General features: G+C 34.3%; 1 protein-coding gene across 1 annotated transcript; it reads left to right on the top strand.

Moving 5' to 3' along the window:
- The first annotated feature begins 168 nt into the window (after window positions 1–168).
- On the top strand, window positions 169–17775 carry LOC144978265 (lipopolysaccharide-induced tumor necrosis factor-alpha factor homolog). Its single transcript, XM_078924111.1, has 4 exons — window positions 169–342; window positions 8437–8684; window positions 11172–11340; window positions 14933–17775. The coding sequence occupies exons 2-4, from the start codon at window positions 8465–8467 to the stop codon at window positions 15042–15044; spliced, it is 501 nt and encodes a 166-aa protein (XP_078780237.1). The 5' UTR covers window positions 169–342; window positions 8437–8464; the 3' UTR covers window positions 15045–17775.
- Window positions 17776–21643: the final 3868 nt, after the last annotated feature.

Here is a 21643-nt window from a genome sequence, read left to right as displayed (position 1 = left end):
TTAATTGAATAAAATTACAACTAAGTTGGCCAACTGCAAAAAAAAAAAAATATTTAGAACTTAAATGTTATACCAATCTCCCGCTTCATCATAGATAAAACTTACGTTTTAGCATTTCTTTCCTCCTCAAAAGTTTGATGAAGTCGTAGATTTCTCTATTCGTTCTTTGGCCTGCTTGTTTGTTTACTTCCTGTTTCATTAACTGACTTTCCTTTAATTTATTCTCGAGTGACATTTCTGGAATTCTTCCAAGTCATTCGCTATTCATACTCTTTAGTTCAGGATTTGAACAAGACATCTAAACCAATTAGACCCGTCTATACTTTAGAGATAATTTGTTAAGTAAGGTTACTCAAACTCAAACATCTACATCTTAATTTTTTTGTTTTGACACAAGAAAACTTTCGTACTTTTTTTTTGTATCCCAATCCCTCGACTCATTTCATCGCCGACCATCTATCATCCATCCATGACTTTTGTCTATGTCTTATGTCCTTATATTATATATCACCAATATTCAATAATAACATCGTTAACGTTGCCCTCAGTCTCAGCCTCATCATAGTCATAGTAGGGTCAGTCCATTTCAAGTGGACCAAATTTTCGGAAATTGGGAACCACGACCACATCCATTTTGATTTTCCTCAAGGCTGTCATTACGCTGTGATTATCCCCAGACACCTGTCTGGGGATAATAAAAATTCGTTATCCCCAGACGCCTGTCCGGGGATAACGAATTTTCATTATCCCCAGACGTATATTTGAAACTCCGCTCTTTTAAACAATCATCCACATTCCAGAATATGGAATGTTTCCAGATGCACATAGAAATAAGGAAAGTTAATAAAATATCTATAAAAACATAAAATTAACCAACATTAAAATCAGTTTTTACTACATATACACAATATGCGTCGACTTCGAAGTGGGTTCATGGCCGAATGGTTTAGTCGTCTGCCCTGGAAATTTGACCATAATCGACGTTGTGGGTTCGAATCCTGGTAACGTCACTTTGTTTTGTTTTGTTTTTTTGTTTTTTTTTTTAATTCCGTCTTCCTTTTACAGAACGTTGAAAGGGATAAATGTCCCATCCATCCTCCCCCCCCCCCCCACCTCTTTTTTTAATGAAATTCTCTCTCTCTCTCTCTCTCTCTCTCTCTCTCTCTCTCTCTCTCTCTCTCTCCTCTCTCTCTCTCTCTCTCTCTCTCTCTCTCTCTCTTCTTTCTTTTTTTTCTAGTTTCTAGCAAATATATTCGTCCCCACTTCGATCTCAAATAGTGTCTAAAAAGAATAAATAATTAAAAAGCAAACAAACAAATATTCAGAGAGGGACCAAATGGTCAGTTAGAGGAGAAGAAAAAAACAATAATTGTTTTAGAAATAAAAACAATTTAAGAAATTCATGCTCAGAAACGGAAAATTTACATAAAGGTTTAGCAAACAAAAAACTCTAAGGTTTAGGTCAAAATATAAAAAAAAGAAAAAGAGAGATTTCCCTCGGAGCAGGGAATAGTGTTAACAATAATAATAATATAATAATAATAATAATAATAAAAATAATATTAATAGTATGATAATAAGAGTATTAATAATAAAAATAATATTATTATTGATAATATAATAATGATTATGATGGTAATAGTAATAATAATAACAATTATTATTATTATTATTATTATTATTATTATTATTATTATTATTATTATATTATTATTATTATTATTATTATTATTTTATCATTTGACCAAAACAAAAAAAAAAAACAATAATAGATCTAGAGCAAATTAAATAATTAAATACTATTATCGGTTAAATAAAAAATTCAATTGATTAAAAAAAAACTCTTGCTCGGAACTCAGAACAAAAGTGAAAACAATGAAAATCAATTGGGAAGAAAGAAAGAAAAAGAAAAAAAAAAAGTGGGGTGGGGGGGGGGCGGTCGCGACTGGTTCGAATCTGTGCAGCTAAAAGGAATAAAATGAAAGGTGGCCTAACCCACTGAGCTGTCTATCCACACTGCTATCGGAATATCTTAAATTCATATATGAGCTAAACATATTTCCATGATTTTTGCTTCCTTGTTTTGGTAGTTATTTTCATCTCTGATTCGAATAAAAATATGTTGTTGGATCTAGTTTTGTGGACGTGTGATACTAAATTGTATTGTCTTGTGCGAAGCAGACAGGAAAATAACAGGTGTCGGTTTTGGGCTTTGGGGCGAACAACACCATGGCCTAGGAATTAGTCCGCGAAATAAAAAATAATTCCCGCTCGTCCCCAATGTTATTATTATTATTATTATCAGGGCTGGCGGAGTCGGTTATTTTTAAACCGACTCCGACTCCAGCCTTGAAACTGACTCCGACTCCGACTCCGACTCCTCAAGCATAGTGTTAATAGGTAATAATATGCAACCAACACTCGCAGCTACTTTTAGCTTTTCCCCAGTATATGTATTATAACAATACAAGCCGCTTCATATTTGATATTGCATCATTAAAAGTACAAACTCTTCATCATTTTTTGGCTACAGACTGATTAGGTCATTTCGAATAAACACATTAATATTGATTAATGATCATCAAATTTAAAAGATAAAACACATCCCCTTTTCCCATGAAAACAAACACACAAAAAAGATTACTATTTGTGAATTTTAGTTTTGAAAAAGTTTTAATTAATAGTAATAGTTTTAATAGTTTTAGTTTTAATTTTTCAAAGTGAATTATAAATATAATATTCCCCTTTCCTGAAATATTATAAAGTGGTAAGGAGTCGGAGTCGGGACTTCTAAAACCGACTCCGACTTCGACTCCGACTCCACCCTTAAACAACCGACTCCTACCGACTCCGACTCCGGCTCGCCAGCCCTGATTATTATTATTATTATTATTATTATTATTATTATTATTATTATTATTATTATTATATTATTATTATTATTATTATTATTATTATTATTATACTATTATTATTATTATTGTTAACACTATTCCCTGCTCCGAGGTAAATCTCTCTTTTTCTTTTTTTTTATATTTTGACCTAAACCTGAGAGTTTTTTGTTTGCTAAACCTTTATGTAAATGTTCCATTTCTGAGCATGAGTTTCTTAAATTGTTTTTATTTTTAAAACAATTGTTTATTTTTTTTATCCTCTATCTGACCATTTGGTCGCTCTCTGAATATTTCTGTTTGTTTGCTTTTTAATTATTTATTCTTTTTAGACACTATTTGAGATCGGAGTGGGGACGAATATATTTGCTAGAAACTAGAAAAAAAACCAAGAGAGAGAGAGAGAGAGTTTTAAAAAAAAAAGAGGTGGGGGGAGGATGGATGGGACATTTATCCCTTTCAACGTTCTGTAAAAAGAAGACGGAATTTTAAAAAAAAAAAAAAAGTGACGTTACCAGGATTCGAACCCACAACGTCGATTCTGGTCAAACGTCCAGGGCAGACGACTAAACCATTCGGCCATGACACCCACTTCAAAGTCGACGCATATTGTGTATATGTAGTAACAACTGATTTTAATGTTGGTTAATTTTATGTTTTTATAGATATTTTATTAACTTTCCTTATTTCTATGTGCATTTGGAAACATTCCATATTCTGGAATGTGGATGATTGGTTAAAAGAGCGGAGTTTCAAATATGCGTCTGGGGATAGTGAAAATTCGTTATCCCCAGACAGGTGTCTGGGGATAACGAATTTTTATTATCCCCAGACAGGTGTCAGGGGATAATCACAGCGTTTCCTCAAACTCAAACTTGGCTCAATTTCAATCAAAGATACTTATGTGACATGAATAAAACCACATTTTCTGGAGGCCTTCCGAAAGCTCCTACATCCCCAGTATTCTTTTTGTTATAATGTTCTAGTAGGGGGTTTGGGAGGGGGGAAACTTTTTTTTATATTGTTTTAGTAGGGGGTTTGGGAGGGGGGAGACTTTTTTTTTTTTGGTAGCGTCAATTGCCAAGGCCAAGGACCTTGACAGTTGCCAAATCGTCAATTGCCAAGGATCTTGTCACTTCATCAACTACGCATGTGTACTTTTAACTGCTACGGAGTACCTTTAGTGTCACGAAGTGATGTATTGCCACAGAGTGATGTTACTTACTTAGATGATTTCCAGCACAGGTTCTCAATGATCCTCTTCGCTGGACTCAGGTGTCATCTTTGTTTCTTCCGGTTGCAGATTACCGAAGACAGGGTTGCAGATTACCGTGAAGACAGAAAGTGATGCTAGCCTTGTAATCATAGAAGATCTCTTGGTTTTTCCAATAGCTATCCAGTCTGTTTTTGAATGAGTTAAGTGAATTAGCACTGATAACTTTCTCTGGTAGACCGTTCCACACTTGAACCACTCTACCGAAACTATGCTTGCGTACATCTAGTCTGGCCCTTTGTGTGAAAAGTTTCTTAGAGTTGCCCCTTGTTCCTGTCATCAGGGAGTGCTCGGGCCAGAGTTTAAGGAGATTACCAGCTTTTTGGTCATATTTTTCATTTAACATTTTGTACACTCCAATCACTGGGTGGGGATCCTGACCTCCCATAGTGGGCAGGGAGGTACATACTGTGTCTTCTACCCCCCATACCCGTTTTCCAATTGTTTCCTGTCTTTGTCGTGGAATGAGATTACTTAGTTTTGTCCTGATCCTTGTCGGAGCTCCTTGGCTGGGAGGGAAACAGTCAAATGTATAGTTATAGTTTGGGGAGATGATTTTTTTTTCTTGTAAATCATCTCTCTGTTATGCATTGTATTATGTTTAGTTTACATATTATATTTTATGATTGGTAAACATTTGAGTGTTTCCTCTTAGTTGGGACCTGTGCTTGTGTCTGGATGAGACTTTTAGGTGATCTCAAACTAAGTACATTGGTGGTATGCTCTTGGAATCTACATTTGATCCCTATTTGTTCCCAGTTCCCCTATGTCTTACTTTTTCTTGGGTGCTTTAATTGTAATTCTAGAACTTTTTACTATCCCATTTTCTTCCCTTTTTACTGGCGCTGATATAACCTAAATGTGTTGCAAGCGCCGTAAAACCCTTAAAAACAAAACTAAAACAAAACACTTCAATCATGTCACCGTTTCTTTTATAACTTAGTGTTGGTAGTTTCAGTTTTCTTAATCTCTCTTCATATGTCATCCCTTTCATACTCTGGAGCTGCTTGGTAGCTCTTCTTTGGACTCCTTCTATGAGCTCGAGGTGTTTACTTTTGAATGGTGCCCAGACTGAGCTGGCATATTCCAAGTGTGTTCGCACTAGTGCTTTGTACAGCGGAATGAAAGTATCTTCATTTAGGTGTTGAAATATTCTGCGAATTGTTGCAAACATTGCAGTTGCCTTTTTCACTTTCTCGTTGATGTGCTTTTCAAAGCTTAGATCATTATCGATGATAACTCCAATATCTTTTTCTTCATCCACCAACTCAAGTTCATTTCCCATTAGATTATATCTGAAGCTTTCATCTGGATTTAGCTTTCCAATGTGCATATGTTTACACTTATCAGGGTTAAATCTTTGCAACCACCTATCACTCCATAATGCGAGTTTGCCTAGATCCTCTTGCAATGTGTGCATATGATCTGCTGTTTGTATGATATTGAATATCTTTGTATCATCTGCAAACATATATACATAAGAGTCTACTGTATCTGGTAGATCATTGATGAGAATTACGAAAAGCAGAGGACCCAAAACTGATCCCTGCAGGATTCCGGAGGTCACCTCTTTCCACTCAGAGCATGCATCATTTATCGTTACTTGCTGTTTCCTTCCCATTAAATATTTCTCTATCCATTCTATCATTTCTGGTCCAACACCATATGTAATTAACTTGCTTATTAGTCTTTGGTGCGGTACAGTGTCAAATGCCTTTTGATAATCCATGTAGATGCAGTCTATAGATGCTCCTTGGTCTAATGCATCAGTCCAGACATTAATATTAATAATTAATACTCTCTTTTACTCTTCTTTTTCTCTCTCTCTCTCTCTCTCTCTCTCTCTCTCTCTCTCTCTCTCTCTCTCTCTCTCTCTCTCTTTCTCTCTCTCTCTCTCACACACACTCTCTCTTTCTGTCTGTCATTTTCTCTTTTCCCTCCCTGTGCCATTTTTTCCTTGTGTGTGTATTTCTCTGTCATTCCTCCTTTCTCTCTCTCTTTCTCTCTCTCTCTCTCTCTCTCTCTCTCTCTCTCTCTCTCTCTCTCTCTCTCTCTCTCTCTCTCTCTCTCTCTCTCTCTCTCTCTCTCTCTCTCTCTCTATTTCCTCCTTTTGTCACGGACCTTGCCAGTTGGTAAATCGTCAACGATTTACTATTAACTGCCACGGATTGATCTTGTTGCACAAATGTTTTACGTTAATTGTCCCTTATTAAGACGATGTGCAGTATATTTGATTTAAAATAAATGAAATCTAACTTTTATTTTTAACTCTCAGACTTGTCAGGGATTTGCCACTTCGTTCTTCTGGGGTTTTTTTAAAATCAGAAATCAACAGCAATTTTTGTTTTGATATTATTTTTACTTGTCTTGGAATTCGTGAAAAGACATAAAAATTAAAAACAAATGCCAACAAGTTTTGACTCGATCCTTTCCATAACGATTGACAAGGAATGAGTGAATGAAAGAAAGTAGAAAGTGACGTGATTCGAGATTCGCATGCACGCAAATCGAGGCTCGACTGAAATCACCACATGCAGCTGAAGAGTTCCAATTTGACTCCTTGGCAATTGACACTTCCTTTTTTTTTTTAAAGTTTCCCCCCTACCAAACCCTCTACTAGAACATTACAAAAAAAAGAATACTGGGGATGTAGGAGCTTTCGGAAGGCCTCCCATATTTTCAGTTCAGAATATGGATATTTGAATTTTAAAATCTTTTTTACAATTTTGTCTCAAAGCGTGTCAAAATCAAATTAACTCTTGGGTCCATTTTTGAGGGGCTATACTTTTTTTATTAATCAAGCTAATTCTCTCAAATTTGGTAATCCTGTACAACTTTTAGCATAGATTACAATTATTTGAAGGAAAATGAAAAATATTTATCAACTTTTGGAGTTATCTGCCCTTGAATATGACTCCCCGTGCTGTTCGGCAAAAAAAAAAAAAGAATTTTTTCAATATTTTTTTTTCATGACTTTAATGTTTCATTTTTGGTCATTGATGATTTGTCTTTCAATAAATAACATATGGTCCAACATAATATAGCAAAAATATGGGTCTGGTACTATAATTTTTCTAACAATAACGCATAGTGTAATGCGACGTGCACCAAAATTGCAAATTTTTGTCAACTTCCGGATGGGAATTTTTCAAAATTTGATATATTGTGCAGATACACTATTTCTATAAGTACATGGAAGCTTTCCTTGTATATTACAATTTTTTCGGATAGAGACAACGCTGTTAATGGCCAGGTACTCATTTTATACTTGAGTACAGTGGTAGAATATGAGTAAAGAGCCTTTTCCAAGGACTCAACAATGCACGAGTGAGGCTCGAACCCAGGACCTTCCAATCTGAAAGCGAGCGTCATACCATAAGACCACATTGCCGCACATGTATGTGTGTCTGAGTGTTTGTGTGTGTGCATGCGTCTACCTTTCTCTCTTTCCCTCACTTCTTTCCATTTCTCTTTCTCACACTTACAGCTGTGATGACCTGTTGTTCCAATGGCCATGAAAGGGAATGATTGCAACAACAATTAACAATGAGAATCAGATTCGGTCTTGTAACAAAGCGTGCTTGAAGATAGAGCTACCATGCTTAAAGGCATATAGTTTATATAGCATAGAGACCATTAGCGTTCTTGAATCCGAAATATGCTTTAAGACAGCATGGTCTGTATTATTGAGTACAGTCAGGGCTGCTCTCCCTATTTAATTTTGGCATAGTATATTTGTGTGTGTGTGTATGTGTATGCTGGCACGGGCATGTGTCTGATTGTATGTGTGTCGAGAGGAGGGGAGGCGAAATCCATCCATTCAATCAATGATTTGCTCTAAGACTACCAAGGCTTGTGTCCTCTATGATTATTTGACCCCCTTTTTAGTCCCAAATCAACCTGCAATTTTTTACATTTTTTCTTTTTAATATTGTATCATTTGAGTAATTTTGGATTGTCTATACATTATCTGCAGCAAAGCATGTCATAGTCAAATACGGTAATTTAATTCCACTTTTTTGTCTCAAATCCGCTTTTTTTTTGTTTGGCTTTTTTATTTATTTTTTTTTTTTTTTGGTATTTTGATTCCTCTTTGGAGCCTCTCTCTGTATGATTAAAAGATCATACCCCTGAGCCACACTGCCTCCCTATCACCTTTTAAAGTAAGTTCTGCAAGTTCTATTACCACAGTTTTAACTTCTTTTTTTTTTTTAAGACAAAGTGGACTGTGTCTAAAATATCTATATAATTTATATTTATTTAATTTTACAGCCCCTGACACCAAAGAAAAACAATAAATATGTCAACACCACAAGAAGCCCCACCAAAATATGAAGAGGGTCCAGGATATCCTCCTGCCGCTGGCTATCCAGGACAACCCCAACCCCCTCAAGGTGGGTACCCACAACAACCACCTATGGGCTACCAACAACCCCCACCACCCATGGGGTACCAGCAACCTCCTGCAACAGGATACCCAGCACAACCAGGAGTTGCATACCCACCCGCCCCAAATACCAGTGAGTTTATTTTACTCTGAATTCTTAAACCTTTACTTTTAATTACACTTACAGGGGAGACCATTCGATTTTGATGCTTGGAAAAGCAATCCTCTTTTTTTTTTTAAACTGTTTCATTTCTTTTTTTTTTAAACTGTTTCATTCCTTTTTTTTTTACAATTTGACTGTTCTGTTATTTATTTTCTCCATATTATATAAATATAACCCTTAACATTTAGACTAAATTTCTTTCCAATCATACTCAGACCTGCTTGAAGTGTTATTTAATCCTTGTGAGGGTAAATTTTGTTAGCGAAAGAAAGAAGATTAAAGAGGAATTTTTAAAAATATTATTAAATGAAAACGAGGTTGTGTTCAGCGAAAGACATGTAAGAAGAGAGTTTTTGAAAGTTAATGAACGGAAAGCATGCAGATCAGATAGTATTACTATTACAGGCAAATTATTGAAAGTGTGTGCTGATCAGTGAATTATATTTTTACTTATATTTTTATATGTCAATGCGACAATCCTGCATCCTCGCCATGTGGAAAATGTCAAAAATAGTTCCTATTACTAAGAAAGTAGTATTTTCCTGCATTAACAATCTCAGACCTCTTGCGTTAACTCAGTTTTATTGAAATGTTTTGAAAGACATGTATTTTATAAATAAATCTACAGGTTCCTTCTCAGTCAGATCCAGATCAATTTGCATATCAACCAAATAAAAGTGTTGAACACGCTATCATCCTTTTTACAAATAACATTTAAAACCATCTAGACCAACCAAGGTCTTACTGTAAAATTCTTTTTGTTGATTTCTCCTAAGCATTTAATACAATACAACCTCATTTACTTGTGGAGAGACTAAAAAATATGAGTGTAAATCTTTAACTGATTTTATGGATTCTTGATTTTATATTTGATAGAACACAGTTTGTCGAATTTCATATCCTTATTAAAAAATAATGACCATATATCCTTTTTCCAGCCATAACCTAAAAAAGCGTAATGGTCGTCATTGGGCCAGCACCTAACCAAAAAACGGAATGTATTTGGCCGTATCATAATAAAGCAGATTTTTTTAGCCAACTCTGTTTGGTCGTACTGTATTTCAGCGTAATTTCTCATATTTTTCTCTATGCATGCACGTGTTGTTAGGGTCTGATCGCACTGCAGCATGGACTCCTTGCAGTTTATTACAGTACAGTTGTACGGCTATGTGGTCTTGTGGTATGACTTTCACTTTTGGATCGGAAGGTCCTGGGTTTGAGCCTCACTCTGCGCATAGTTGAGTCTGGAAAAGGCTCACATTGGCCATTAACAGCATTGTCTTTGTCGGAAAAAAACTGTAATATTGCCAAACAGGCATCATGTCTCGTTCTACATGTTTCATGTTGCTATTGGTCATGTCCCCTTGTAAAGGGCTTTGAACACGTTTAGTGGATTTTGCGTTGTATAAAAATTCAAGTTTGTTTGTTTGTGGGTTTTTTTAACGGCTGGACTACAGGTGGTCACTAAGCAGCATGCTCCGTAAAACCCTTAAAAACAAACTAAAAAATGAACAGATTTCGGATTACAAATATTTTAGGGGTGAAAATTTATGACAAGCTTTCGTGGAACTTGCATACTGATTCAGTTGTAACGAAATTGCATTTTAAAATGTACTTTGGCAAGTAACTGAATTCAGATTTGACATAACCCTCTGTACGCCTTTTTATAGATCATTCTTGGAGAGCATTATTGTCTTTTGCATTACTGCATGGGTAGGAAATGTGGCATAGGAAAATTGATAAAATTGTGAAATAGGCAGGCAAATACACAAATACTATTTATAAAGTAGAGGTATTATATGACCGGTTCTGTTTCAGCAGACGAAATAATATCTTGAGGGATGAAAGTCACCCTTTGTATTTGTATAGTCTCTTTAATTTTTCCAAGAGAAGTAACTGTCTCCTGTCTATAAAAACAAAGACAGAGAGGCACAGGAAATCCATCGTCCCTCAAGGTTTACAGTAATATAATTCTTATCTACAACTACTTTAAGCCATTTTATAATGTATACACTTGGTTTTAAGTTTTACTGCTTTTATCATAATGTTACTTTTACATTGCATGCCACTTAGTTCTATATTTTTGCATTATTTATTTATTTATTTTATATAGCCTGTAATCTGTATAAATGTATACTGTTGTATGTCACTATTTGAAGGTCTTGTAACCGCATGATTTATTTCTATCGAGACAGTCTATATTTTTAACACACACACATGTCTGTACACAAATTTCTTTTTTTTTAGGATGAATAAAAGTATTGTAATTGTTGTTATTATTATTTTTCTATTTTTTTTTTTTAAATTATACCACCCTCTGAAAACTTTGCTGTGTTGCATCTTGGCAATTTAATCTTTTCTTTAAAAATAGCTCAAAAACTCCAAATCTCCCCATAAGATGGATAATTGAATGTATTCGTTATTTTCTTCATTTATTTGTTTATCTTGTTTCATCAGTTGTTATTAACCAGGTCCAGACTGGCCCTCGAAATGGCGGCACCATTAGATACACACAAAGCCCTGCCCTCATCGTATGCCAACACTGCCAGGCCACTGTCACGACGTGTATTGAGTATGAGAGTGGTCTGCTGACATGGGCTGTTTGTGGTGGACTATGTGTAGTTGGGTGGGTAACATTTTTATATTTATAATTATTTAATTTTTTGTTTCCACTCGAGAAGTGATCAGTGAATTGATAAGATAAAGATCTGAACAAACAAGTGTGTATGAAAGGTGCCAGACAAAGCAAGAAAGAATAATACAAGAAATTGATAGCAGTGTACTTGGATCATATAATGTCAATAACGATTTGAAAAGCATCGCTTTGCTACCAAAAAAAACCCCAAAAAAACAACCTTTTAAATGCATAATGACATTTTCCATACTTAAAGGTTTTCATTTGTTTAGAGCATCTCATCTGTATGCTTTAACCTATAGCTCCTAAATTATACATCGTTCCACTATTACAGAGTTGTTTTCTTTAACTATCCTACTATGGGTTTTATCAAAATATGAGGCTTTGCCAAAGTGATGTTACATATGGTACAATGCAACATGCTTACAGCGTTGGAAACAAGAGCATTATACTTATAACAATGTTTCTTCAACATCTTGTGACAAAATGATTTTACATTGGTACAATGCACTGCTTACAGCATTGGAAACAAGAGCATTATACTTATAACAATGTTTCTTCAACATCTGTGACAAATGATGTTACATATGGTACAATGCAACTGCTTACAGCATTGAAACAAGAGCATTTACTTATAACATGTTTCTCAAATCTGTGCCAAAATGATGTTACATTGGTACAATGCAACATGCTTACAGCGTTGGAAACAAGAGCATTATACTTATAACAATGTTTCTTCAACATCTTGTGACAAAATGATTTTACATTGGTACAATGCAACATGCTTACAGCATTGGAAACAAGAGCATTATACTTATAACAATGTTTCTTCAACATCTTGTTTTGGTTTGGTTTTTGGAGGTGTTTTTCTTTAAATAGTAAGGAAATGCCATACATTAAAGGTGATAACACCATTTGTAACAACATCCCAACTTGGTGAGACTTGGAAAAATTAGTTCAAAATTAGCTGTCCAAAGACAACACGTGCTTGCCGTGTAATGAAATTCCACATCAATCAACTCACAGCCTTCATTCTCCATTGACATTTTTATTTATTTTCCTATCCTGTATGAGAGGGTTGCAGTGTACGTGAAGTAAGAGTATAGTTTCCAATTTAGGATAGAAAAAAAACTAGTAACCATTTTGGCCATAAACATATTAAAATATAATAAAATGAATTTGAATTAAGAAAACTTTTGTCCCGATATCTCAGTTGGTAGAGCACTCGTTTCACAATCAAAGGGACGGAGATCAATCCCTGGGGGAAGTCAATTTTTTTTTGGACCCACCCAACAGTGTTTGGGTAGCTAGGTCTGTTAGATCTGGTGGAAAATACTTTGCGATAGACTAGCATCATATCCAAAGGGTAGCAAACAATTGCTATTGTCTGTTTCACGCTATAGAAACCGGGATAAACTCTGACTCCGTGGGCCTAATGGCTCTTAAGGACTACTTTTTTGGGGGGGGTCTCTGAGTGTATGTATAATTTTTTGTTTGTTTGTTTGTTTATTTGTTTGATTGTATTTTTTTTTTTTGGGGGGGGGGGGGGGGGGGGGAGGTTGTCGTTTTTATTTTTGTTTTTTGTAACTACATGTATTTGTACATTTTGTCCACCATAATGCATAACTAAAACCCAGTTACTATATCTTGATCATATATATAGCAAGAAATACTGTTATAGCTGGAGCAGAAAGTCATCAGAAAAGGACTCACCTCCTCCTCCCTCCTCACTAACCCGGACAACAAGTGTTTTGGTCCTAAGCTTCATACACTATAACGGGACTTAATTACACGTGGGTCATCACAGAGGCTTTCTGTGCCGATGTAGGGGCTGGAACCTCGGGAGATCCTACTAGTATTTTATTATCTATCAAATAAGAGCACGTTTAGGGGATATACCCCTTTATTTTATTTTTTATTTTTTATTTTTCTACTGTGAATCCTTTCAAACAATTTTTGTTTATAAGGATGCAGGAGAGGTTTCACAGCAGAAAATCATACTCTTGTGAAGATTGTAAGCATTAAATTAAACTTTCCCACAATTGTGTAACCTCTGTGGTGTAATACAGCATGTCTAACCAGTAATCATGTAAATCGTGCTGCTCGAAGCTCGAAGAAATAAATAACAATATGAAATTGAATGTAAGCTTCAATTTAATTACGAAAACAGATAAAATGGACGTTTCGGATTTCCCCTTTATCAACAAACAGGATGAATGAAACACTACAGATAAATGAGATATCTCATTCTGTTATGTACTGTATTATGTTTTGTTTATGTATTATATATGATTTGTAAACATTTGTGTGTATTTCTCTTAGTAGGGACCTGTGCTTGTGTCTGGATGGGGCTTTCAGGTGATCTCAAACTAAGTACTTTCATAGTGTGCTCTTAAAATCTACATCTGTTTCCTATTTGAAACAATTCCTCATTGTCTTACCTTTTCCTGGGTGCTTTATTTGTAATTCTAGAACTTTTTATTGTCCCATTTTCTTCGTTTTTACTGGCGCTGATCTGACCTAAATGTGCTGCAAGCACCATAAAACCCTTAAAAACAAAAACAAAAAATGAAGCTTATTATCAGTACTATCGAATAATGAATCTTTATATTAAAGAAATAACATAGTAACTTTTTAATTTGGTTGAACTCGAAATGTTGGAATTTTTATGAAATAAGGTGTCACTCGTGACACAACTTTCAAAATCAGTGTTCAAAATATGAAGGATTTCATATTTGGCGTGTTCGGTTAGTCAAGTTGAATTACACTAAACAACAGATCCACCTCAAATTTTTACACAAAATTAAAGAGAGGACAGGCTTTCATGTGATACAACTTTAAAAGTTAAAAAATAATGTTTTTTAATCTTGGGGAGTGGGGGAGGGGGGGGATGATTTTTTTTTAAAATATGAACTCATACAATTTAAAGTTATATCAAAAGAAAGATCTTTAGTACCACTTGTGGATAACCCCAATCAATGGGGTAGTTCAACCTTCGTGGAGATTGTCAGAGGAGTATAATTTGGCAAATTCTGATGAAAGGTGTCTAAAGTGAATCAATTTAGCCTATATTTTTAGCTTCACGAATCAAAGTCAAAGTTAATATTTTTAGATAGAAGAAAAAGAGCACTTTTCAACTGTGCTAGAAATGTATTCCTAGCTCAATTAAGAAGCAAATGCTGACTGACCGTTTTAAAGGACCGATATTTGAAGAGAAAAACTCGCACTGATGTCAAAATCATGCTGTTTGGAGTAACTACTGTTTTTTTTTTTTTCCTCCGTATTCTATACCTTAATATGAATTTTGGTCCTTGTTCTGGAGTGTGATGACTTGATTTTGCCCAGACTTTGGTTAAAATCATTCTTTGACACTATATTGTGAGTTTTCGATACCGGATGCAAGAACATTTTAGATACTGGTCACCTCCAAAGCTATCCAACTGTTCTTTTTGTAATTTTCCTTCTGTTCTTTCTGTTTTGTTTTTGTTTTTTTTTCTTCTGTTTATTACCAGACCCAAATGTTTTGTAAGCAATGCCTTAGATTAAACTCAACTTTAAATATTTTTTTATTTTTTAATTTCAGATGTGTCTTTGGCTGTTGTCTCATTCCGTTCTGCATTGACGGATGCAAAGACGTAAAGCACACTTGTCCAAACTGCAAGAATCTTGTTGGTCGTTTCCAACACTTCAGCTAAACAAGATTCAATATCTTTCATTTAAAATCTCCACAACTTTTTTGAAAGCCTTTTGCGAAATAATTATTTTGATTTTTTTTAAGTGGAGAAAGTGAAACATCTTTATAACATCCCCCAATATGCTGCTAACCTCTACTATTGTCATATTACTAGCAAGTAGAGGCTGTATCAAATTCAATGTTAACTCTATTCGTTGTTTCAATAAATTTGCCAAGCTCCAAATAGTTGTGTAATAATGAAGTTTTATTGTGTACATTTTGGCAAATGTGACATAGGCCTGCAAATTTGGCAGTCCATTTATTTAAATTCAAATTTTAAATTCTGAACTTATTAAATATCTTGGTCCAAAATGGTGCAAAATTCAAATAGATGTCTAGGATTTTCCTGGCTTTTTTACTCTTTCAGCCACAGTTATTTATATTTCTATAAGATTCCACCAAGTCTTATTTTTTCTGATTGAATGTATTATCGGTCGGTGATAAGTGTTTTTGAAAACAGAGGTCCATAGAGCCTAAATTTATTTACAATGTTGTTTTTATAAGTGCTTATGTTTCATCTACTAGGCCTACATTTCTTATGTCACTTAAAATACTTTTACCAATTATGATTTTTATAAATATTTGATGGATAGCATAAGGTTCTTGATTTTACAGTGTTAATTTTTTTTAATGTTGAAAAATGAGGCAAAGATTTTTTTTTAATACCTTATCGGTGGTGAGGAAATAAACAAAAAGAAAACCAGCATTTTTTATTGAAAGCCTAAGCTAAAGATATTGTTTTGAATCGCTCACAAATGTCCTGCAAGAAATTACAAAATCATGTCCTTTGACTTTCTTAAAGGGCCAGTATTTGGTTGCATTGTGAAAATGGGTTTATTTATTTTTCTTTGATAAAATTAAATTTAATTCTGTTCAGATATGATATTATTTTATATAATGCATATGGCTAATGATACAATATTTCCCATTGATTTGTAGTTGTCTTATTTAAATATTTGTATTCTGGGATTAAGATGACTCACAATTCGTTTATTGTTGGAGTCTGAATAAAGGGTTTTATGTATACACGTATATTAAAATAATGGTTGATCTCTGCTCTCTAGTTTTGGTAGATCGTGATGCTAAGTGTCAATTGAAGTGCATAGACACGGATAACTAAAGCTTATTTTTAAAACTAATGTTACTGACTATTTTTTATAAAAATTTCTTTTGGATGCAAGTCAGTGGGGCAGGGATTCTCACGCCAATGCCCTTACTGTGAAAGACATGTTACATCTGTATTACCCATAAGTGTTCTTGAAGGATGGCAAAAAAGGACGGCCAATACCACAGGGTGATTTTGCATCGCATTGTTCATGGTTTGAGTAAATTTAACATTCTTTTGTATTTCCGTCATAGTTAGATTAAGACTTGTAGATCCTTCTTCCTGTATGATCCAATAGTGCTTCAGGCAGTGATAAACTCTAAATCTTTCAAATTTTCCTGTGTGTTTTGTGAACCAGCAAGGTCTTACTTTTTCTTAAGTTCCTACATAAGATCAAAATGCCACAAGACCAAAAGTTATAAGTAGAGGTATTTTTTAAAATTTTATTACGTAACTACACATTATGCACATGAGAATATTGCCATTTTAAACAAGGAATTTATGATTTTCGATTCTGAACACACACAGACAACAACAACAAAAAAACGTCTGTCATCTTCTTGTAGCATTTAATAAATCTATAGCAGCCACTTTATATCTCCAATGACAGTTTCAATGCTATTCATCCATTTTATTTTCAATAAGTTGAAGACATGATACAACACCAGCACAGGTGCATGTTTATTCATGAACTGATTCGACACGATACATATTATAATAGTATGTATTCATGTATTCAGCCTTTGTTTTATATATTATAATAATTTTATGTAAATAACAGATTCTGTAGTTGGTGCTGTTGCTTTCGTTATTTTTTATTGATATTTTTGTTGTTTTTTAAAATTTACATATGACATGGGAACTTCTGAAGCAAAACTGTATATATTTTGTTTTTCATTTTATGGACTTTTACTTATTTTATTTCAAAGTATTTTACTACACACAGAGTGCCTATTAGTTGAGGGACTGTTGAAGTGCAAGGAGTTGAAATTTGGTATACGTAGAAAAAGTCTGCTGGAGAATGAATGAATCATTTCATTTCTGGGTGGGGTTCCTGACCTCCCATAGTAGCAGGGAGGTACATACTGTGTCTTCTATCCCCCTATGTCTGTTTTCCAACATGCTTTCTGTCTTTGTCTTGGAATGAGATTACTTGGTTTTGCCCTGGTCCTGGCCGGATACCCTGGCTGGGAGGGAAACAGTCAAATGTATAGTTAGTTTTGGGAGATGATATTTTTTTCCCTTGTAAATCATCTCTCTGTTATGCACTGTATTATTATTATGTTTTGTTTTATGTATTATATATGATTTGTAAACATTGGAGTGTATTCCTCTTAGTAGGGACCTGTGCTTGTGTCTGGATGAGACTTTTAGGTGATCTCAAACTAAGTACACAGATAGTGTGCTCTTGGAATCTACATCTGTTCCCTATTTGAACAAATTCCCCTTTGTCTTACCTTTTCTTGGATTCTTTAATTGTAATTCTAGAACTTTTTACCATCCCATTTTCTTCATTTTTACTGGTGGTGATATGACCTTAATGTGTTGCAAGCGCCGTAAAACCCTCAAAAACAAAAAAAAACAAAAACAATCATTTCATTTGACGTCTCATAGTGGGCAGGGAGGCTTTTCCTGAGTCATCTATCCCCTATATCTGTTTTTTAACATGCTTTCTGTCTATGTCTTGGAATGACATTACTTGGTTTTTGTCCTGGCCCTGGCTGGGAGGGGAACAGTCAAATGCATAGTTATTTTATTGGGAGATGTATTTTTTTCCTTGTAAATCATCTCTCTGTTATGTAGTGTTATTTGTTTGTTTTTTATTCTTAACATATGATTTGTAATTTTTTAATTGTAAATCTAGAATGTTTTTACTATCCAATTTTCTTCCTTTTTACTGGCGCTGATATGACCTAAATGTGTTGCAAGCGCTGTGAATCCCTTAAAAACAAAACAAAAACATTACTTGGTTTTGCCCTGGCTGGACACTGACTGGGAGGGACACAGTCAAATGTATAGTTAGAGTATGGGAAATGATTTTTTAAAATCTTTTAAATCATCTCTCTGTTATGCACTGTATTATTTTTATTGTACATATATTATGATTTGTAAACATTTTAATGTGTTCTTCTTAGTGGGGACTTCTGTTTTTGTCAGGATGAGACATTTATATAATTTCAAACTGAGTACACTGATAGTATGCTCTTGGATCTACACCTGATCTCTATTTGAACCAGTTCCCCTTTGTTTTACTTTGCTGCTTTAATTGTATTTTTCGAACTTTTTTACTATCCAATTTTCTTATTTTTTACTGGTGCTGATATTATAATAATAAAATATGTTTTTTTATAGCGCCTTACCCCATATTTCAACAACCTCAAGCGCTTAACAGTAACGCAACAAATTTCACTCAAACACACAACCACATGCAGTATGAAACAAAGCAATGTAATTCTACAGTGTTACATATTAAAAAGAAGATGTTTTGTAAAGAATTCTGCATCATTACTATCTCTGATATTATATCTTGGAAGGGAGTTCCAGATAAGGGGTGCTGAATATTCAAACGCATGCTTGCCTATTATTGGAGTCATTTTTGGTTTCACAAGAATTTGATTATCAGACTATGGTCTCAGATTTCTGGCTGGGACTTAAAATTTAAGCATTTCATTAAAATATCCAGGACAGTTAGAGTGCACTGATTTAAAAACAGTAGTACAAATCTTATATTCTCTACGTTTCTGAATGGAAAGCGAGTGGAATTCTCTAAGCAAACCTGATGCAGATTGATTTCTCCTCTTTCTATAAATAAGCCTGACAGCATCGTTGTGGGCTACCTGAAGGGATATTATTTTATCTTTATTTATAGAAGCGAGGAGAGAATTGCAATAATCTAGCTTTGATAGGATTAGAGAATTAACTAACAAAGCCGAGATGTCTTTTGTAATGAGATGTCTCACACTATGTATTCTTCTCATTTCCATGTACATTAACCTTATAGTATGATTTACTTGGCTGGTAAAAGACAAATCTGAATTAATAAATACACCCAAATTTCGAACAACCTTAGCAGTTTCAATTACACTCTTTCCTAAAATGATTGTTTCGCAATCTACATTTTTAACAATTGCCTGCCTAGCGATGTATATTATTTCAGTTTTACTATCATTGACTATCATTAAGTTTTAATCTGTTCAGTTCCATCCAAGTTTTCACTTTAACATATCAAGATTGGAAACGTTCAAATAAAAGATGTAAATGGTCGTAGGTTGCTGACTTAAAGATTTGACTATTATCTGCATAAAATTGGTAATTTTGATTAAAATCAGAAATAACTGATCCAAGGAGTTTCATGTACACTGTAACAAGAACTGTGGCACACCATTTTTCTGAGGATGATCAGATGATTTGACATTTTAACCGTTTGAGTCGAATCAACATAATGTTGTGTCAGTCGTGTCAAATGCAGCTTATAGGTCCAAAATACATAAAATTTTCACCTCATTTTTGTCAGCATTTAAAGTCAAATTATTTACTCTTAACAGCACCGTCTCAGTGCTGTGGTTTTCCTGATAAGCTGATTGGAATGGCTCATATAGATCATGAAATTTTTAATGTAAATTTAATTGGTAAAGAGCTGCTTTTTCCAGGATATTTTAAATAAAGGGAAGATTTGATTTGATATGACCTAAATGTGTTGCAAACGCCGTAAAACATGTAAAAACAAACAAGACAATCATTTCATTAAACCACACCAAGCATCCCCAAACTAGATACGGGCTCTATAAATGTACATCCAGTATTCGAGTTTCTATTAGCTCGCTGTTTTAAAATCCTGTTTGCTTGACTTTGTTTCTTATTCATTTTAATTCTATTTCACTTTACCATTGAATTCTTCCCTTTTATCTTACTTTTTCTTTTGCACATGAGACCCAAGTGAGGCACGGATGAGCCATCTTCTTTTTTTTTTATGTGCTTTATATGGTATAAAAGTGTCACAAGAGTCGCAGATTGGAGTTCCTGACCTTCCGTAGGGGCAGGGAGGCACTTACTGTGTCTTCTATCCCCCTTTATCTGTTTTCCAACATGCTTTCTGTCTTTGTCTTAGGATGAGATTATTAGGCTTTGTCCTGGCCCTGGCCGGATACCCTAGCTGGGAGGGAAACAGTCAAATGTATAGTTAGTTTTGGGAGATGATATTTTTTTTCCTTGTAAATCATCTCTCTGTTATGCACTGGATTGTGTTTTATTCACATATAATATATGATTTGTAAATTTTTGAGTGTATTCCTTCTAGTGGGGACATGTGCCTGTGTCTAGATGAGACTTTAAGATGATCTCAAACTAAGTACTTTGATAGTGTGCTCTTGGAATCTACCTCTGTTTCCTATCTGAACCAATTCCCCTTTGTCTTACCTTTTCTTGGATGCTTTAATTGTTATTCTAGAAATTTTTACTTACCCATTTTCTTCCCTTGTACTGGCGCTGGCATGACCTTAATCTGTTGCAAGTGCCGTAAAACCATTAAAAACATAAACAAGTATCGCAGTAGTCCTTCAGATCCATAATGTAATGAAGAAATAGAAATTAATTGCTATCATAAGGATAGGACGCCAGTCACGAATTATTTTCTGTCAAATTTGAACAAAACTATCTGATGGCTTTAAACTTTAAATAATTAATTCGAATCATAATTTGCCTTTAGTACTTTGTATAGTTCGCACCAAAATCTTTATGTAAATTGACAAGGCATTTATTTTCATCATTAAAAAAAAAAAAAAACTCATTTAATTTTTCCCACCATATATGATCCTCTTTCATGTGTTAACTGATTTACTTAATATAATTTGTTTATTTATTTAATAACCCTTTCATTTTATACCTTTGATTACTGTGATTATATGATACTACACAACAAAAACGGAGTGAATACTTTCGTCTTCCATTCCCGGCCATGGTACTAAATGGCTTTTCTTTCATTTTATTAATATCCTTTTGTTTCTTTCCATGTCCATTCTTGTCCTTCTGGTGGGCAGGAAGGTCACTCTTGTTTTGTCTCCTACTCCCCCGCCCCCTTCCTATATTTCCTCTCCTTGTTTGCTTTCTATCTTTGTCTTAGAATGAAATAGCTTTGTCCTGGCCCTAGCTGGAGTCCTTTTGCTGAAAGGAACAACCTAAAAGAATGCAATATGTTGTTGTTTGTTTTTTTTTCCACTGGTGTTGATTACGCCACTAAAAGCCACAGAACAATTTTAATTACTCATAAGAAATATGAAAGCGTTGGTATTTTATATTGCTGCTGGGTGCCACATATTTTGTTTTAATTGCCATATTTCTTTCTTTTGTTTTTGTTTTATCTTTCAATACAGATTATATGACACAAGATTATTCGTCCTTATGACTGATACCGTGGCCTACAGATTTCGCATTAAATTTCAATTTTTAACGCTTTTTTT

Source organism: Berghia stephanieae, chromosome 8 (genome assembly GCF_034508935.2).
Source record: "Berghia stephanieae isolate SIO BIC M18660-M18661 chromosome 8, UCSD_Bste_1.3, whole genome shotgun sequence".
In the NCBI taxonomy this organism is placed as follows: Eukaryota; Metazoa; Mollusca; class Gastropoda; order Nudibranchia; family Aeolidiidae; genus Berghia; species Berghia stephanieae.
Note: the sequence above shows the minus strand (reverse complement) of the source record. Positions and strands in the feature narration are given on the sequence as shown.

Coding starts and splice junctions, on each gene's coding strand:
- LOC144978265 (XM_078924111.1), top strand. CDS start 8,465: ATGTCAACACCACAAGAAGCCCCACCAAAATATGAAGAGGGTCCAGGA. Junction 8,685..11,171: donor CCCACCCGCCCCAAATACCA/GTGAGTTTATTT, acceptor TTGTTTCATCAG/TTGTTATTAACCAGGTCCAG. Junction 11,341..14,932: donor GGTGGACTATGTGTAGTTGG/GTGGGTAACATT, acceptor TTTTAATTTCAG/ATGTGTCTTTGGCTGTTGTC.